The sequence below is a fragment of the Mobula hypostoma genome, chromosome 6 (genome assembly GCF_963921235.1).
Source record: "Mobula hypostoma chromosome 6, sMobHyp1.1, whole genome shotgun sequence".
Classification (NCBI taxonomy): Eukaryota; Metazoa; Chordata; class Chondrichthyes; order Myliobatiformes; family Myliobatidae; genus Mobula; species Mobula hypostoma.
This window is the reverse complement of record NC_086102.1, coordinates 82,365,415-82,382,626: the sequence shown is the minus strand read 5'-3', so window position 1 is coordinate 82,382,626 and position 17,212 is coordinate 82,365,415. Positions and strand designations below refer to the sequence as shown.

Sequence of the window (17,212 nt, the reverse complement as noted above, 5' to 3'; positions counted from 1 at the left end):
AAACAATAAAAGCGATTTAATAGGTTGTTATCAGAAATTAAAAGACAAAACAGAAGAAAGGATGGGTGGGTAAGGCCACAATAGGAGGCACAGGACAGGGCCAGATGAGGAGAAATTAAGGCAAAAAGACAAAGATGAAAGGGGAAAGAAAATGGTTTCTTTCCTACCCAGCTTGCTTCTGAAACAGCTGAAGACCTATAGTATTTCATCTACGGTTTTTACTCCTTCTGACAAAAGGTCACCAATCTCAAAGATTGACTGTGTACCATTCTCTCAAAATACTGGCTGATCTGCTGAGCATTCCTACCATTTACTAGTTCAATCCACACTTCTAGCATCCACACTATTTTACTCTTGGACTGCAATGCCCTTGCAAATTGGTCACTTTGTAAACAAAGAGAGAGATTTTAAGTATTAAAATAATTTATGCCCAGAGGTCCAACCAGTTTATTCTGCATTCTGTTGTTATTTTCCTGCGTGCTACCCCAATGCACTGATGAAATAAGATGATCTGTATGGACGGTTTTTCACTGTACTTCAGTACATGTGACAATAATAAACCAATTTATTTTACAGACTTTTGATAAAGGATAGGAAGTACTCTGAAGCAAACAGTGAAGAAAGTTGACTAGTGGGGTTAGTCAGAAAAAGAAAAGGAATAAGCAGTGTCATAGAGTCAGAAATATTGACAGAAATGTGTTCTTTGGCTCAACAAGATCAGGAAAAGAAAATCCACTTACGGCTCCTTGTGGAATGAGGGAGTGATGGTGGAATGGATAATAATGATGACATTTGGAATAGGATAGGATAGAAATGTGACTGGAATAGGGATGGAAGCAAAATGATGTGGGGATGACTGCAGCAGAAGGTAGAGGGGAGATTTAATAAAATTATTCTAAACTATGAGGGGCTTTAGTAGAGTAATTAAGGAGAAATTGTTTCCATTGGTAGTGAGATCATAAAACACAACATTAATTGACAAAAGTGCCAAAAATCAGATGGAGAACACATTTTATACAAGCTGCTATGATTTGGAAACCCTGCCTGAAAGAACAGTTTGAGCAGCTTCAAATAAGAATTAGTTAAATACATGAGAAAAGAACATTTATAAAGTTGGCCAGTTATTCTGAAGACTCAAAATGGGCATATTGTCAAATACTCATTACCCCACAACAATAAGGCTCTTGAACCAGACGGATAACTTCACTTGCCCCATCACTGAACTACTCCCTCAACCTATGGGCTCACTTTCGAGGACTCTTCACCTCATGTTCTTGTTACTTATTGCTCATTTATTTGTTGCTATTAATATTATTAATTATTATTTCTTTCATTTAGTATTTACACAGTTTGCATACTGGTTGTCTGCCCTGCTGGTACAGTCTTTTACTGATTCTCTTATGGTTATTGTATTTATTGAGTATGCCCATAAGAAAATGAATCTCAGGGTTGTATATGGTGACATGTACAGTATATACTTCTGTAGATTCCCAAGGAGGTATTTTGAGGGAATGATGAGCAAGACTTTGCTTTAGTTTATTTTCTTTACTCATGGAAACTTCCTGCACCATCTCATGCCTCAACAAGCAAAGCACAGGCAGCTTTTCTAATTGAAGAAATCTTTTCACACTGCCTTTTGGGAAGGCTGTGCTGTGTGTGTGTGCGTGTTTTTTTAATAGTGGCCACGTGCAGTCAGCAACACTGTAGGGTCACGAACTCATCACATTTCTAGTCTATCAAAGCTTCACTCCCGGTGGCCTGTGAACAGATGGTTTTAGTGTGCAGATGTCCAGGGGAAGAATAAGTGTGGGAAGGGGGAGAAAAAAACAGAGCCATTCCTATGTTGTAACATGTGTATGTGTGTTTATTATGCATTAGAATGAAGTCATTTCCATTTCGATTTTCTTGTTAAAATACAACGCGGCGTAGCCCCTTTCAGCCCTTCGAGCCACGATGCCCAGCAATCCCCCAATTAATCTCGGCCTACTCACCGGACAATTTACAATGACCAATTTAACCTACCATCTTTGGATTGTGGGAGAAAAGTGGAGCAACTGGTGAAAACGCCTGCGGTCACCAGGAGAAAGTACAAACTCTTTACGGGTAGCAGTAGGAATTGAACCGTCACCTCTACTGTAAAGCGCTATGCTAATTACTACACTTCCATGTCACCCTACTCCCACAATCTTACAAGTTTTTTCAGACCAGTATCAATCCAATTCCCTTTGGAGAGTCCCGACTGACTCAATTTCTACCAACTCTACATACAGTGAGTTCCATAATCAGAAGTTTTTTTTTCCCCGTATTCTTTTCTACATTTCTGGGCAATATTTTCAATCTGTTCCCTGTTCAGGAACCTGTAGCTGAAGGAAAAAGCTTCCCAACATCGTCTCTAATGGGAACAGCTTCCTTCTATCTCCCTGTCTAAATGAGGTGAAATTTTGAAACTTTGATCAAATCTCCTTTCAGCCTTTGCTCCAAAGGCATAGATCCCAATTTCCCCAGTCTAGCCATGCAGCTGAATCAAACAGCTGTAAGTTCAAGCCTTCATTGTGAAACATTGATTCTATTTTCCTTCTCATTAGGTGCATGTATGGGCTAGAGTTAGTAAATTGTGGGCATGCTATATTGGCACCTGAAGCATGGTGACCCCAGCACAACCTCAGACTGTGTTGGTTGTAAGCACAAAAGATGCTTTTCGCTGTACACTCAGTGCCTACTTTATTAGGAACTTCCTGTACTTAATGAAGTGGCCATCGAGTGTACATTTGTGGTCTTCTGCCGTAGCCCATTCACCTCGAGGTTCTATATGTGCATTCACAGATGCTCATCTACACACCACTGTTTTAACATGTGGTTATGTGAGTTACTGTCGCCTTCCTGTCTGCTTGAACCAGTCTGGCCGTTCTCCTATGACTTCTTTCATTAACAAGGCATTTTTGCCCACAGAACTGTCACTCACTGGTTGTTCTTTTTTCTGTGTTCTGCGCCATTTTCTGTAAACTCTAGAGACTGTGTGTGAAAATTCCAGGTGATCAGCAGTTTCTGAGATACTCAAACCACCCCATCTGACACCAACAATCATTCCACGGTCAAAGTCACTTAGATCACAATTCTTCCCCATTCTGATGTTTAGTCTGAACAACAACTGAACCTCTTGACCATGTCTGCATGCTTTTACCTATTGAGTTGCTGCCATGATTAGCTGATTAGATATTTACATTGATGAACACACAAACAAAACAAACAAAAACACCACTTCCATCGAGCGAGTCTAAAGACAGGTAGCCCGATTTGTCACATATACTTATGAGAGAGAAGCGAGTACTACTCAACTTTTAAATTCATTAAAGTGGAACTCTCTCCAAGATAGACATGAAGCACACCGCCTGACCTGTTTTTACAAAATGTTAAATGGTCAGCTCGACATAGACTACTAATCCTACATCAAACCCAAACCTACTAGGAGCAGACGAGGGCACTCAACTCACTTTGAAATACTAACTATCAAGTCAGATGTGCACGGCAATTCATTTTTCCCCCGCAGAATTTAAGCATGGAATAATCTTTACCCTACCATAGTCACACAACCAAACCCAATTAAATTTAAGGTAGCTTTCTTCTTCAAAAATCTCTTTCTTAAGTCTACTCTCCGCCACCTCCAGTTTAAATTCTATATGGAATATTTTGGAGGATCAAGAACCAAGAACACGTGTACATGTGTACCTAATAAAGTGGCCACTGAGTGCCTGTCTCATCGTACATGTGGCAAATAAAACTAATCTTTGCTGAGTATTTCGATTTTCTGCTTCATTGATAGTACATGATAGGTCAGTGCAACATTAACTCCTTGTGTGAAGGCACAAAACTTAAAACAGTCTGTTCTTTCTAAGTATCAGCCAGTAAGATGTTACTGTGGTTGTGGACCATTGATGTGGCCATATTCCTCTATTTTCCTGGGAAAACAGAGTGAGGAATTAGATTAGATTCAACTTTATTGTCATTGTGCCGAGTACAGATACAAAGCCAATGAAATGCAGTTAGCATCTGACCAGAAATGCAAAGAATAGTGTTATTTACAAAATAACTGCGAATAAAAAGTAAGTGCTACAGCACACAAATATAAAAGTACTGAGACAGTACAATATGGGTGCAATACTGCTTAACGCTGTGATGTGAGGTTCAGCAGGGTCACAGCCTCAGGGAAGAAGCTCGTCCTGTGCCTGCTGGTGCGGGAGTGGAGGCTCCTGTAGCGCCTACCGGATGGGAGGAGAGTAAAAAGTCCATGGTTAGGGTGAGATGCATCCCTGATAATGCTTTTCGCCCTGCCCAGGCAGCATTTATGGTAGATGTTTTCAATGGTGGGCAATTGGGTGCTGATAATCCGCTGGGCAGTTTTCACCACACGTTGGAGTGCTTTGCGGTCCAATACGGGACCGCAATGGAAAGGCAGCAGGCTGATTACAGGCCATGTTGTGAGTATCCCTGCAAGTATGGGTCTGTATTACTTGGATTTTATAAGAATTGATGGCTGACCTTACTCGAACGTACAAGATCCTAGAGAGAGATATTAACCTTTTTTTTACTAACCAGAGCATCACGAATATGGTTATAAAATAAAGGCTGCTCATTTAATACAGAGGTGCATAAAAATGCCTTCTCTCAGAGGACAGTATATCTCAGAAATTCTCTACCCCTGAGGATGTTGAGGGCTAGAGTGTTAGCTCTATTCAAGATGGAGGTAAATAAATATTTCAAAGTTGAAAAATTGAGTGCTATGGGGAACTTCACAGATAAGCATTGAGACCAGCCATGGTCTACTGAATGGTGGGACTGGTTTGAGGAAGCCGTTGTCCAACTCCAGCTCTTGTTTTCTTGTGCTCTTGGACCTTAGCCACCCATGTCAGGTGCTTTGTCCAAAATCCATGCAACATATGTACTGAACGAGATGGAGGATCTGACATTTGCAACCACTGGACACACATCCTCCAGATCTCACCCAGAGTTCACAAGTGCTTCAGTTTCCATGTCCTGTAAGCAGAGGCATCCAAACCTTAAGCCCTTCACTCAAAAGTTTCCACCCAGTCAAAGTCTGGTGCTGTGGAGAAAATGGGCTCTCTCCTTTCTTGCAAAAAGGATGAGCTATGGTCAGACTCCAGAGTTACTGAATTTTTCATCAGTGCTGTTAGTCAGAACTGAAAATACTTCAATAATGGATTACCACGTAAAGGTTTATACACTTTATATAAAAATATACCTCAGCTTCTTAAAAAGCTTTTAGTGCTTTCTATCGTGGGCAATCTATTCAAACTTATCTGCTGCAGTAGTGCGTCTGTCACTGGCACACACACTGTTACTTGCTGAGCACAATTATCAATGATTTTTTAAAATTCCAAATTATGTTCATCAAGCTGAAAAAATTAAATATAATGTAAAGTGGCACTTTGGCAATGAAGGGATCAGCCATTTCCCCAAGAGTAGCATGTGAGCCAGAGCAATACACTGTAGGTTGAAGTTTGCTCCACGGAGCTGGCCACACAATTGAAGCCAACAGTTCTGACCAATACTGAGGCGGGGTGAACTCTTATGGGCATTTTCCTTCAAATAGGAACTTGTCTTTACTCCCAAGTGGAAGTACAAGCTGCTGCAGCAATATGTGATCAGCATCTGGGGAGGTCTCCTGTTCTATTAGTTCCTCACCCAACAGAAAGAGATAACTTTACTTGTTGTATTGTTCTTGTCTGTGGGACCCTGCAGTGTGTATGGTGGCTGCTGTGCTTCCTGGCTTACACCCGTGCTGTATCCCATCACCGAATAATAATAACAACAGCAGCAACATTCAAAGTATTCCACCTACACCACAGGCCACTGGAGTTTCTCAGGTGGAGCAGTCCATTTACACCCGAGACCCACTCAAGCAGTTAAGAGAAGAAAGACATGCATGAAATGGTCATTAAAAGTAAACACATTCATAATGTGCATACACTGTGGAGTAACAGACATTGAGATTGACATGACAGCATACAGAGACAAACTTCATCAACAGCTTATAGCACAATATCCCTCATGTAAGTAATTCCACAACGAATAGCAGATCAATGATACTAAGCATCCAACGCATTACAGGATCCTGCAGCCTGCAGCAGTTTAACTCAGTCTGATTACTTACACAGGCACATTCAAGTGGCAAAGATCACCTACCAAAATCTTGCTTTAAAATACAAGCTCAAAATAAACCATAAATCGAAGCCTGATCCAGTTTTAGAATCAGAAACCCACAAATTATATTACGACGGATCCATTATTACAGATAGGACAATCTATAATAACAGTATCGATATAATAATACAGAATTAACAAGCAAGAGCAATTTACTTAATAGATATAGCCATTCCAAACACACATACCTGTAACATACTGAAATCGATTAGTGAAAAACACCAGAAATATGCTGAATTAAAAGAGGAAATTGAAAGACTTTGGAACATGAACAGGGTAGACGTTATCCCGATAGTAATATCTACAATTGGTATCATCCCAAAGGCACTACACATTGGCATTAAGCAATTAGGGCTACACAGTAACATCTGTAAATGTCTGTAAATAATATCTATGTAAGTCTTCAGAAAGCCACAATACTAAACACCACTAGAATAATCCAAAAGTTCCTAGCAATTGAGAAATGAGTGTGCTTGGCTATACCCATACCTCAGGATTTACCAGCTTGAGCTGAGAAATAGTAAATCATAATAATACCAACTTATTTAAAGAGCACTTTTTATAGAAACATTGTTGTTCAAAGTACTTTATAATGGGATAAAGTGCAAACATAAAAATAAAAGACAAAAAGATTTTAGTTAAAACTAGCAAAAAAATTAATTCCAAGGAAGGTTAAATGAATAGGTTTTGAGCTGGTGTTTCAAAGTGCAACTGAGTCTGCATCCCTTATGGTTTAGGTATTGAGTTCCATTGTTTAGGAGTGTAGTTCAAAAAAGCTGACCTGCCAATTATCTTTTGAGGGAGATTGTTTAAATTTAAGAGACCAGCAGAAGCTCTAAGAGCAGGATGATTGAATGAAAATGATTCCGTGACGTACTCCAGTTCCAGGCCATTGAGAACTTAAAAATAAGTAAGACAACTTTAAAATCAATTCTAAAAGATTTGGGAAGTCAATGCAGAGTAGTTAGGACAGGAGTGATATGCTCACTCATCTTGGTTTTAGTTAAAAGTCTAGTTCGGAATTAGCTGAAGTTTGTCAATAGATTACTCTGGAAGGCCAATAAAAAGTGCATTACAATAAACTAATCTATTTGGTACAAAAGAATAAATTAGCTTTTCAGCATAATTACGTCACAGAAATGGACATAACTTTGCAACGTTTCTTAAGCGTAGAAATGCTGTTCTGGTCACTTCCTGTATAGAAACATAGAAACATAGAAAATAGGTGCAGGAGTAGGCCATTCGGCCCTTCGAGCCTGCACCGCCATTTATTATGATCATGGCTGATCATCCAACTCAGAACCCAGCCTTCCCTCCATACCCCCTGACCCCTGTAGCCACAAGGGCCATATCTAACTTCCTTTTAAACATAGCTAATGAACTGGCCTCAACAGTTTGCTGTGGCAGAGAATTCCACAGATTCACCACTCTCTGTGTGAAGAAGTTTTTCCTAATCTCGGTCCTAAAGGGCTTCCCCTCTATCCTCAAACTGTGACCCCTCGTTCTGGACCTCCCCAACATCGGGAACAATCTTCCCGCATCTAGCCTGTCCAATCCCTTTAGGATCTTATACGTTTCAATCAGATCCCCCCTCAATCTTCTAAATTCCAACGAGTACAAGCCCAGTTCATCCAGTCTTTCTTCATATGAAAGACCTGCCATCCCAGGAATCAATCTGGTGAACCTTCTTTGTACTCCCTCTATGGCAAAGATGTCTTTCCTCAGATTAGGGGACCAAAACTGCACACAATACTCCAGGTGTGGTCTCACCAAGGCCTTGTACAACTGCAGTAGTACCTCCCTGCTCCTGTACTCGAATCCTCTCGCTATAAATGCCAGCATACCGTTCGCCTTTTTCACCGCCTGCTGTACCTGCATGCCCACTTTCAATGACTGGTGTATAATGACACCCAGGTCTCGTTGCACCTCCCCTTTTCCTAATCGGCCACCATTCAGATAATAATCTGTTTTCCTATTTTTGCCACCAAAGTGGATAACTTCACATTTATCCACATTAAATTGCATCTGCCATGAGTTTGCCCACTCACCCAACCTATCCAAGTCACCCTGCATCCTCTTGGCATCCTCCTCACTGCTAACACTGCCACCCAGCTTCGTGTCATCCGCAAACTTGGAGATGCTGCATTTAATTCCCTCATCCAAGTCATTAATATATATTGTAAACAACTGGGGTCCCAGCACTGAGCCTTGCGGTACCCCACTAGTCACCGCCTGCCATTCTGAAAAGGTCCCGTTTATTCCCACTCTTTGCTTCCTGTCTGCTAACCAATTCTCCACCCACACCAATACCTTACCCCCAATACCGTGTGCTTTAAGTTTGCACACTAATCTCCTGTGTGGGACCTTGTCAAAAGCCTTTTGAAAATCCAAATATACCACATCCACTGGTTCTCCCCTATGTGGATGTGGGATTTAAATTCAAATCTGAATCAAGAGCAACAGACAGGTTTATTACTTCTGCTTTTACAAGGGGAGTCAAGTTCCCAAATTTATCAAAGAATTTATCTCTTTCAGCTTTGGGATCAACCAGAAGTGTTTCAGTTTTATCTTTATTTAGTTTTAGGAAATCGTTGCTCATCCATTTGTTTATTGCAGCCATATCATAAGTCAGAGAAGGTAGGGTGTTATCATCATCAGGCTCAACTGAGATATACAATTGTGTGTCATCTGCTAACTGGGGAAATTGAGTTTATACTTTTAATGATGTGTCCTATGAGGTGCATCCATAACGAGAAGAGCAGGAGGCCAAGACAGCTTCCCTGAGCAACACCAAAATGTGCATCATATGTCTTAGAAAATCAGTGTCTAAGACAGAGAATTTTTTTCCCACTAAGACACATGAGTGAAACCAATTAAGGACACTACCAGAGAGGCCAACCCAGCTCTCGAAGCGATCTAGGAGAATGTTGCGGTCAACTATATCAAAGGTAGAACCCAGATCGAGAAGAGGTAGACAAACCTTTTTGGCATCAGTGCTGCACCTCTGGTCACTTACAATCTTGGTAAGGGCTGTCTCTGTGCTGTGGTTCGCTCTAAAACCTGAGTGAAACTTTTCTAGCAGCACACACAAAATGCTGGAGGAACTCAGCAGGACAGGCAGCATCTATGGACCTGACCTGTTGAGGTTCTTCTGGCACTCTGTTTCATTGCCGTGTGCTTCTGCACTTGCGAATGGCCTTAAATACGTACATCCTACATGTGTAATTTTGACAGCTTTTTCCCCCACAGATACTTCAGGACAGACTGACTATCTCCAGCATTTGCTTTTTCTAAACAAAGCCATCATTTGAAAGAAACTGAAGGAAGATGGCAAACACAGAAATGTGACGGTGATTGTGAAAATAGGGAGAAGCAAAATAATTGCCAAAAGATTTGAGGGCGAGAGAGAAGAATAACCTTAGAAGATGTGGGAAAGAATAATGGAGGGGGTCAGAGTAAGAGAAAGACATAATGACACCAAAGAAAGCCAATCGGTCCACAAGGTACATGCCTTGCCGCTAGGGGAGCTATTTTGCTTGTCCCATTCCCACTCTGCAACTTATTCTCCTTTATATATGCCCCACAGGTTTTTAAGTTTTGATTTTGTTGCTAAAATATGTTTTACAGGAGCAAATTCATCTTCCATTTACCTATGGGATGTGAGTGCCACCGGCAGATCACCATTTATTCTCTTATCAGTCACTGCCCATTGGGCTCCTTATGGAGCAACATTGGGACTAGAATCACATATAGGCCAGACCTATTGAACCAGAAGGATTTTAGCCACAATGATTCTTGGCCACTGTGACTGAAATCCACTTAATAATCACTGATTTATTAAATGTGAGTTTAAATTCCCTAGTTGTGATGTTGGGGTTTGTCTCATGACTCCCAAGTAACAACTCAGGTCTCTGGTTACTAATGCAGTAAACTTAATAGCAAAGCTACAACACAAGGTAACAGAGGGGAAGAGCACAAGTGTGAAGCAGAGAGCAGTAAGCATAATCGTGGAAAAATTAAGTGAGAAAAGCAGTGGAAGAGCGAAAGTATGGAAAGAAAGATGAAATCAGGAAAAAGAGGTTGGGAAAGAAGGACACAGAAGTGAACCAACTCGGCACAGGGCTAGATTTGGATACGCTATTCATTATCAGGATATGTGTAAGTCTGGCAATCGTTGACCAATCTTGGATGTTCATGAGATGATGAGCCTGCCTCCAGAGCCCTTGCTATCAGCAAGGGATTTTCTTTGGAGCAGTTTGGCCCAATTTGCTATACTACTTCACGGGTTATTAAAGAGTCGGGCTCTGTACTCAAGCCTGGCTGGGTGCAGCTGGAAAAGGCGAATCAGGTGGGTAGCTGCTTCACTATCATCCTCTTGCCATGACGACCCCAGCCCCGAGCAAGAGAAGCAACCACGAAGGAAGAGCGTGCATGGAGAAAGGGTTACCTTTCTTTTTATTAATATTAAGAAAATCTCAGGATATTTGGGTCTGTGCAGGAAAATGGAGCTGAGGTAAAAGGTCAGCTATACTCTTATTGAGGGGTGCAGCAGGCACAAGGGGCTTCGTGACCAGCTTCCACTTCTGTTCACATTCCTATGTGGCATTGATCATATCTATGGGCATCCTGCTGGCTGAAGCAGTGTACCATAAAAAACTCCTGTAGAGTGATGCCGATGCAGCTCCCCAAAAGCAAGACTGGGAAGTAGAATGGGTGGCTGCAGATTGGTTTACTTCTCCCTGCCGAGCTTCCTGCTAGACTCAGTCACAAGGCTCAGGGATTACAGGACAAGGGGGAGGGAAAGTCGACTCAGACCATGAGAGGCCTGTGTCGGGCACTCTCATGCCTTACAAGGCACAGAATGGAAGTCTGTGTGGGGCGCCACTCCTCGCACAGACTAGAGAAATGTGTGGTTAAGTGCCTTGCTCAAGGGCACAAACACACTGCCACAGCTGAGGCTCGAACTAGCAACCTTGAGGTAACTAGACGAATGCCTTAACCACTTGGCCACATGCCCAACACAAAGTATACAGGACAAAGTATAGGTTGTAACACAGGGGAACGTGGGAGAGACCTCATCCCCCAGAGAACGTAGCATCTATTACCACAGAGAGCAGTGAGGCGAAACTGAATTAATGAGAAAGGAAAAATGGATAAACATACGAGGCACTAGGGAGCCTAAAGTTGTGATAACAGCGAGATGAAGGGTAGGTTGCCAATTCTTGTTGAATATTTTACAGGAGGTCTGATAATAATATGTCTTGGCTCAGTAACACATGATCTGAAGCTTGCATTACTCAATCTCCATCACTCATTTTAAACATCCCTTCCACACACCCACCCCCTTATCCAGCCCTTGTTCTTTAGCGAGTTTCCTGAATCACAACACACAGACTAAAAAAATCCCAAAGACATAATTAAACCAGAAGGCCCAAAACAGTGGCTAATCGCAAGATCTGGATGTAAGGCTGCCAATAGTTGGCCAATCACAAGACGCCAGAACACCCCAACAGCCAGTTGCTGAGCTTCATCAACAAGCCAGCCACTGAGTCCAAGAGTAGCCAAGGGATGAGTCCATCTATAGGCCATTACCAAGACCAGCAACATGTTTCCACATCCATGAGGTTGAGATAAATACTCCTCAACCATCAGCTGGGGCCGAGTCTCCGTGCGTTTGCGTTGGTGGAAGGATGCCATCCTGGAAGTGGTTTACTACTTCCTGCAGTGTGACCCAGAGCTTCTTGTAATGCATGAAAGACCAAAAGGGAATTCGAGAATGCGCTGGTTCATTGTTAGTCTGTCTGGGTAGGTAGCAGAGCGGACAGGGTGTGCCACGCACCTTTCTGCAAAGATTCCACACTAAAGAAAATGACGTATTTCTACGGAATTCCAGACAAAGATGAGTGGAACCTTGACAAGACGGATGAGAGGAAGCCCGTGTGGAACATTAACATGGGGACAACTCATCAGTGGGTGATTCAATGCATGACGTGAATAAGTGGGGTCAATCTCTCTACCCACCCACCCGTGGAGACTACAATCAGCAATCCCATGCATTACGGACTGGGCAATAAATGATGGCCCTGTTGGTGACACCCTCACCCAGCAAATGCATTAATCAACAGCGGGGGAACACTCCTTGTGGGCCAGGACACAAGGAATTACAACATCATGGTCAAGTAAGCTCCGCAATGCCTCTTCTTCCTCAGGAGGCTAAAGAAATGCAGTGTATCCCTGTTGACCATAACCAATTGTTATTGATACACCAAGGAAAGCATCCTATCTGGATGCATGATGGCGTGGTACGGCAGCTCCTCTGCCGGTGACTCCAAGAACATGCAGAGTTGTGGACTCAGATGAGCACATCACGGAAAACAGCCCCTGGTCTATTATCTCTGTTTATACTTCTCAGAGCCTCAGTCCTCAAAATCAAAGGCCCTCCCTTCCCAGACAATCTCTTTTCACCTCTGCACTCCTGCAAAAGATATAAAAAGCCTGAAAGCATGTACCATCACACTCTAGGATAGGGTTGCCAACTGTCCCATATTTGCCAGGACATCCCGTATATTAGGCTAAATTGGTTTGTCCCAAACGGGACTGCCCTTGTCCCATATTTCCCTCGCTAAGGTAGAGCGTTCCTATGAAACTGTTTGTAAGCGGAAATGGCATAAAGTGAAGAAGCAATTACCATTAACTTATATGGGAAAAATTTTTTAGTGTTCCCAGACCCAGAAAATAACCTACCAAATCATACCAAATAACACATAAAACCTAAAATAACACTAACATATAGTAAAAGCAGGAATGATATGATAAATACACAGCCTATATACAGTAGAAATAGTGTAGTTTCACTTAATAGAATTGGGAAGATTAAGCCAAAACCAATTTGTAGAAAAAAATTGGCACATACACGCATGTGCACGTCACACATGCGCACACAGGTGCCCGTGCAAGGCTTCATGGTCATAGTAATCTTTCCTGGGGTAAACACAAGTGTCCCATATTTGACTGCTACTTTTGTCCCTTATTTGGGAGTGAGAAATTTGGCAACCCTACTCAAGGACAGCTTCTACCCTGTTGTCAGAAGATAATCAAATGGTTCCCTATGGATACTTGACCTCACAATCGACCTCGTTATGAGCTTGCACCTTATGTTTGACCTACTTTGCATGTCTGCTACATTTTATTCTTCACCTTTTATGGCTTTACCTTGTAGAACATCCAGGCGTAATGAATTGCTCTGTGTGCACAGTACACATGACAAGCTTTTCACTGTATCTCAGTACCTGTGACAATAATAAACCAAGTCCAATCATAGTCAGGAAGGTGGTACCCAGCCCTTGCAAGGTGGAAGGACAGAGAACACCAGGACTGATTGGCCAGTGAGTCACGCAGTACAAAAGTAAATGTTCTGAACTGGAATATGTGCATAACGAGTCAGTCAATTAACTGCTAAATCCTGTCTTTTTTGTAAGGCAGGTTTATGGCAATATCACTGATTTTAAAATAATACACAGGGTTAAGGGGGATTTTTTTTTTGTCGATCCCACTACTTGCAAACAAAGAATATCCGTGTCTCAATTATCACAATGCTTTACTGGCTCTAATCCAGTGTTAATGTGCTGCGAAAGGGTGGAATAAAATGGACCAAATATTATCAACTAAGCCACCTTTAAGTCTGCCTCACTCGTGGTTTTTGCTGCAGGTCTTTGATTACTGAAGGAAACATCTTTCCATTAGTCAGAGCTGCATGCTACACGTCAAACCTATGCTAGTGTAAAGCTTGCTGCCTCCGCAGGGATTTGGCTGCACAACAACATCAGATTGCATTGATAGAGCGCCTCTAATGCACCACAGTGTCTCATACAGATTAGGATGACGTTTGACACATTCCAGCTCGTAAAAATGCTACTTCTCCCGAGAGACCCAGTGGGAAAGTCACGCATGACGTACCTTAATCTTGTCGAACCGGTCAGCCAGTGCTGCCACTTGGTGGTCTCGATGGCGCCCCACCAGCTTGCAGAGGGCACAGATCAGCTGCTCGTCTGTCACGCAGTACATGTTGACCTTCTCGCTCTCGTGCTCCAGGCACATGAGGCCGCGGAGGTGGGAGTCTGGGACGGGCTCAATGAGGCGGTGCCCGGTGAAGGGCTTCTTGCTGGGGTGGGTGGCCTTCAGACAGCCATCGCAGTAGGAGACCTCGCAGGTCACGCAGGTCTTTACCGCTGCCCGCGGTGGGTCCTGCTCGCAGAACTGGCAGGGGACGCACTCGGCCGTCGTCATGGTGCTGCCGTCAAGGGCCTGCTCCCGGCGGCTCTCGCCCGGTGAGTTGGGCCTGCTCACCGAGGCCTTCTGGAAGCGGTCGATGATGTTCTGCAGAGTGACGTTTCGCTTCAGACCCTCTAAGCCGCGGTGGTTGAGGGCGATGACATAGCGGCAGGTCGGGCACTGGAAGGCGGCGATGGATTCCACACTTTCGTTAGACGCGCAGTGAGAAACCAGGATGCGGTGGGCGCAGCTGAAGCAGAGGCTGTGGGCACAGGGCAAAAGCAGCGGATCGTCGAAGAGCTCCAAACAGATAGGGCAGGTTAGTTCCGACTCCAGTGTTTCCATCTTCAGGCAAAGCAATCCGGTGTCGTCAGCAAAATCCAGGGAGGCTGGCGAGCTATCTGAAAAGACAACACAGGATTCGATTAGATGGCACGTGGGGGGGGGGGGAGGAGGGGCTCAGTTGAGGGAGGTTGTTGACTTACGCTGGAGCAGTGACCTGTCACTCCCAGTCATCTCCTGCCCACTGTTCAGACTTGGCTACAGATACCAGGCAAGCACCCGCGCTCACAGAATGGAGCCTCCCTGTGCGGCTGCGATCTCGGAGTCCGGCGCGGCGCTGGCATCGCCGAAGAGTCGGCCGCCTGGCAGCCCTTGCTTCGCGTTCCTGTCGGGGTTAGTACCATACCGCGAGCAGACAGCCCAGCGAGGTGGAAGCTGCCCATCTCCTCCGCACGGTACTGCGGGAGGGAGGAGGGGGGCGCAGGCAGGGCAGATCCCCTACACTACCACCACAGCCCCTCACCCCTGTCCCACCAGATGCTCACCGCTCCCTGTCCCCTCGCCATTCCTCTTGACCTTCCCCAACAGCAAACGCTGCCCTGCCCCTGGGGCGTTCTTATAGGTTTGTTAGCGAGCAGGAGATGGCTGCCTGAAAAAAAATCAAATTCATTCGTGTCCGTCCCAGCTGGCTGTGAGCTTCATTAATTACAAGTGATTAGCTTTAATTCTGCAAACACAGTTGGCAGGAGTTTATTGAGGGGAAACATGACAACTTGAAGGCAAACCAACTTTTCAAAACAGTACTTGACAAGCATCTATTATTCCAATGAACGCAGTCAACACTAATATGAAGGTATGAAAGCAACTCATGGGTTTAAAGGGTCACAGCATTCATTAAAATCAGCGTGGGGTCAGGGATGAGGGAGGGAGGTGGCAGAGACTGTGAACGACAGGACAACTGTGAGTGACAACTGCTAGTCAGAATTTTTAGTTATATTGACCCTTCAGCTTGTGGACATTATCTGCACAGTAGCAAATCCTCAGTCAGTGCTGCCATTCAGTCAAAATCTCTTGGTCATCCAGGAGTTACGGTGAAACTAACAACAAAGGTGAGTTTTAGATAGAGTCCAGTTTAATCAGTGGTTAATCCAACTGAAGTCCTGTAAAACTCCTTGAGATACTAAACTGGAGACTGTTTAATCCCTGACAGAGAGTGGCTCTGACCCTGAAGCATGCACACTGCACTGGAATATTGGTCCAGTCTTTGTGCTCAATCTCTGTATAGGGACTGGGGTTACATTCACAAACTTCCTAACACCTCAAGTGATTAAAAAAAATTGGATTACTGTAGGATTAGTGTAAATGGTAATTGATGGTCAGTGGGGCACAGTGTCTGTTTCTGTTCTATATCTCTTCATGTCTTTAAAGAACTGATTAATCTGTGATGAGCTGCCATAAACCCCTCCTTCATTTCCAAGAGTTGAACAGTCAATGCTGGCAGCAACTACTTATGATGTCGGCTACCAGTCTTTACAGCAACCCCAATAACAGCTGTCCAAACTATCCTGTGATGTTGCTCACAACTTAAAGGAGGTCCACCTGCAACGTTTGGCAAACTTGCAACACCTCCAGTGTTCCCATGTGCCCAGGAGGGAAACCCTCCCTGGCTCCATTATGGCTGAAGCAGGATTTCTCTGGAGATAAGGTGCGTGGCCAAGTGGTTAAGGCGTTCATCTAGCGATCTGAAGGTCGCTAGTTTGAGCCTTGGCTGAGGCAGCGTGTTGTATCCTTGAGCAAGGCACTTAACCACACATTGCTCTGCAACAACAAACAACAGGAATTCTGCAGATGCTGGAAATTCAAGCAACACACAACAAAGTTGCTGGTGAACACAGCAGGCCAGGCAGCATGATCACAGCTGAGGGGCCCCTCCCCCTCCAACTTTCAAATCTCTTACTCACTCTTCCTTCAGTTAGTCCTGACGAAGGGTCTCGGCCTGAAATGCCGACTGCACCTCTTCCTAGAGATGCTGCCTGGCCTGCTGCATTCACCAGCAACTTTGATGTGTGTTGCTCTGCGACGACACTGGTGCCAAGCAGAATGGGTCCTAATGCCCTTCCCTTGGACAACATCAGTGGCGTGGAGAGGGGAGACTTGCAGCATGGGCAACTGCTGGTGTTCCATACAACCTTGACCAGGCCTGCACCCTGGTAGACCTTCCAAGGCGCAAATCCATGGTCTCATGAGGCTAACGGATGCCTATAAGGCTGACCTCTGACAATAACTTGCATTCATAATCAACCCTCACCTGTAAGTGGCACTCTGAATAAAAGTGGGGGTAGATCACTCTTTGAAAGATTTAAAGATGAAAGGCTGTAGGGATCCATCTCAGATAAGGAGTAGAGGCTCAGGGTACAACAGCTGTGATCATGCTGACGGG

General features: G+C 44.0%; 1 protein-coding gene across 3 annotated transcripts in view; it reads right to left on the bottom strand.

The window, feature by feature from the left end:
• LOC134348141 (E3 ubiquitin-protein ligase Midline-1) overlaps nt 1-17,212 on the bottom strand; it is a 429,310-nt gene that overhangs the window by 119,009 nt on the left and 293,089 nt on the right. For all 3 annotated transcript variants that reach the window (XM_063051087.1, XM_063051086.1, XM_063051085.1), the window contains exon 2: nt 14,176-14,891. In XM_063051087.1, coding sequence (XP_062907157.1) covers nt 14,176-14,835 — 660 coding nt within the window. In that variant the 5' untranslated portion in view covers nt 14,836-14,891. The remainder of the gene's footprint in view (nt 1-14,175; nt 14,892-17,212) is intronic.